The sequence below is a fragment of the Liolophura sinensis genome, chromosome 12 (genome assembly GCF_032854445.1).
Source record: "Liolophura sinensis isolate JHLJ2023 chromosome 12, CUHK_Ljap_v2, whole genome shotgun sequence".
Taxonomy (NCBI): Eukaryota; Metazoa; Mollusca; class Polyplacophora; order Chitonida; family Chitonidae; genus Liolophura; species Liolophura sinensis.
In genome coordinates, this window is record NC_088306.1 from 29,512,703 (window position 1) to 29,515,071 (window position 2,369).

At 43.2% G+C, this 2,369-nt stretch overlaps 1 protein-coding gene across 1 annotated transcript; it reads left to right on the forward strand.

The window, feature by feature from the left end:
* Nucleotides 1–778: 778 nt before the first annotated feature.
* On the forward strand, nt 779–1,828 carry LOC135479873 (G-protein coupled receptor 161-like). The gene has a single exon (XM_064759778.1). The coding sequence runs from the start codon at nt 779–781 to the stop codon at nt 1,826–1,828; it is 1,050 nt and encodes a 349-aa protein (XP_064615848.1).
* The last annotated feature ends 541 nt before the right edge of the window (nt 1,829–2,369 follow it).

A 2,369-nucleotide genomic window follows, 5' to 3' on the forward strand; every position in this document is an offset into this window, starting at 1 on the left:
AAAAACGAAACTGTTGTGAAAAGATTGTTTGTGTTAGGTGAAACCATTAAAGCTGACCACACTATCTCGATTTCCGACCATTTGCCAAATGTTTCCCAAGAGATTCCGACGCTACGCTATTTATCAACCAAAAACAACTTCTTAAATAGTCCCTGTTGAGTTTACAAAGCGCGAGATACACCAACATGGAAAAGGCATTTACGGCACCTTCTTAGAACCACAGATACGCAATTTTAACCCTAAAGGGCGAAACCCTGTTATTGAGGGAAAATCTTCAATGTCGAGTCTGTGAAAGTGCCGACAGTTCGATGCCGGGAGGAAATTACATTGACGAGTCCACCTGTGATACGGCTGATGCTATGTGTCCATTTCCGGGTATTTAATCTACCGTGCACTCCGTGTTCAAACACTTTACGCCTTATCTGCCCTCGAGTAGACGCTTGAGCCAAGCCCAAAAACATCTCCATTTTGAATTGGAAAGCTCAGGGGTTAGCCCGTGGATTTGTTGAGGGTGTTTACTCAAAGTCTTTTGTCGACGGAAGAAAAGGCTACTAGGAATCGTTTTTTGCCTAACATTCTCCTTTTAAGTTTTTTGGGGTCCAAAGAGATATAAGGGTCAAGAATTGTATTAGACTCCGAACAGAAACCATTCCGATGAACACGAAAACTTTCGTCATGTTGGGAAAAGAAAACTAAGCGTCTCGGCCATATGCGGATAGCTCTTTTAAGAGTCGGAAAGATAGTATTTAAGCTGTAGTGAGCAGCATTCAGTGCAGTCATGACTATGAACGCTACAGGGTCTAATCTGAATGCCACCGCACCAACAGTAGATATATCGGGCGAGGGTTATGTGGATATGGTCGGTATTAAAGCGCTGAAGACTATCGTCATTGTGATCATTTCGTTGGCGATAATTCTCAGCAATTTTATCAATATTACAGTGTTGAGGACAACCCAACAGATACCAAAAGTTGCCAAAATATTTCTCACGAACTTAGGTGTCGCCGATCTTTGCGTGGGGCTGGTAACTTGCTTGCCTTGCGTGGTGTCCGCTTCTACGGGTGCCTGGCCTTACGGCATAATTTGGTGTCAGATTGCAGGGATTCTTCACGGAACCTGTGTCACGGTGTCCATCTGGACACTGGCCGTTGTCAGCATAGAGAGGTTCTTCGCCGTCATCTACCCACTAAAATACAAAAACAAACTGAACAGGAACAAATGTGTGGTAATCCTGGTTTTTCTGTGGACGGCGGCCTTGATATCCTTCATCTCTCCCATGTTTACTGTCTCTGATTTCATTTACTACCACTTTACACCCGGTAACAGCATGTGTGGTATGTACTGGGAGAATATATGGTTGTGTATAGCGACAGGCGTTTACATTCCGATCTTAAGCGGGGGCATTATTCTATTCACAACCGTTAGCATAACGCGAGCGCTGAAAAAGTCGAGGCCCATCGGCAACCAAGTAGCACCCGCGAGTAACAATTCAGGTGCAGGGAAAGGCAACAAGAAACAAAAGGACGAGAAGGCTGTCATGGTCCTTATTACCACGACCCTGGTGTTCTTCACCCTCTGGGGACCATACGTTGCCATGGTGTACGCTGCTGCCTTCGACCACAACGTGATTCTGCCGCCCTGGCTGGAGTTCGTGCTGACATGGATGGCCAACAGCAACAGTTTTGTCAACGTCATCATCTATTCGGCAATTTACGAGGCTTTTAGAACGGAAGCTAAAGCTTTGATCCTAGCCACGCTACGTTGTCGCTGTTATGTCAAACGACCAACAGCTCAGCAAAGCAATTACACGGACGGATCTGTAAGTTAGACTGAGGTATGTCTTGTTAACAGATTACAGAAGGGAAGAATCAGTTTTGCACCAAACAAGGTTATTTCAGAAAAATTTCACAAATCGGAGGAACAGTTTCCCGTAAATCCGCATTGTTTAATAATACCACTGGCAATCATTGAGATGTGGGATTCTTTTGATCTTTGACTATAAAGTTTTACAGCTGAAATTTTGAGAAATTTTGTGTCGTATGTAACAGGGTAGCACATGGTATCTATTGTGGTTAGACAATTTGTAAAACCGGTGTAAAACCGCCTGTCCGTTCTTCTAGACTGGATAAGAAGGACATATGTTCAATTCCTTCGGGAACACCCTTCTTGCACGTCAGTTGTCTCTGCTTTGCAGTTTTTATCCAAATGGTGAAAATATATTGTTGAGTTTAAAGGGTAATTGAGTCTTAGCCTTGTAAATGGAAGATAGTTAAAGCATGGTCTGAACCGTATATAACATAAATATTACAAATCTTTAACAGTATATGTATGCTCCGGTATGTTATGTATTAAAATGTACAGGGATAGTT

Bases quoted from the DNA above. Each gene is read 5' to 3' on its own strand.
- LOC135479873 (XM_064759778.1), top strand. From the start codon at position 779: ATGACTATGAACGCTACAGGGTCTAATCTGAATGCCACCGCACCAACA.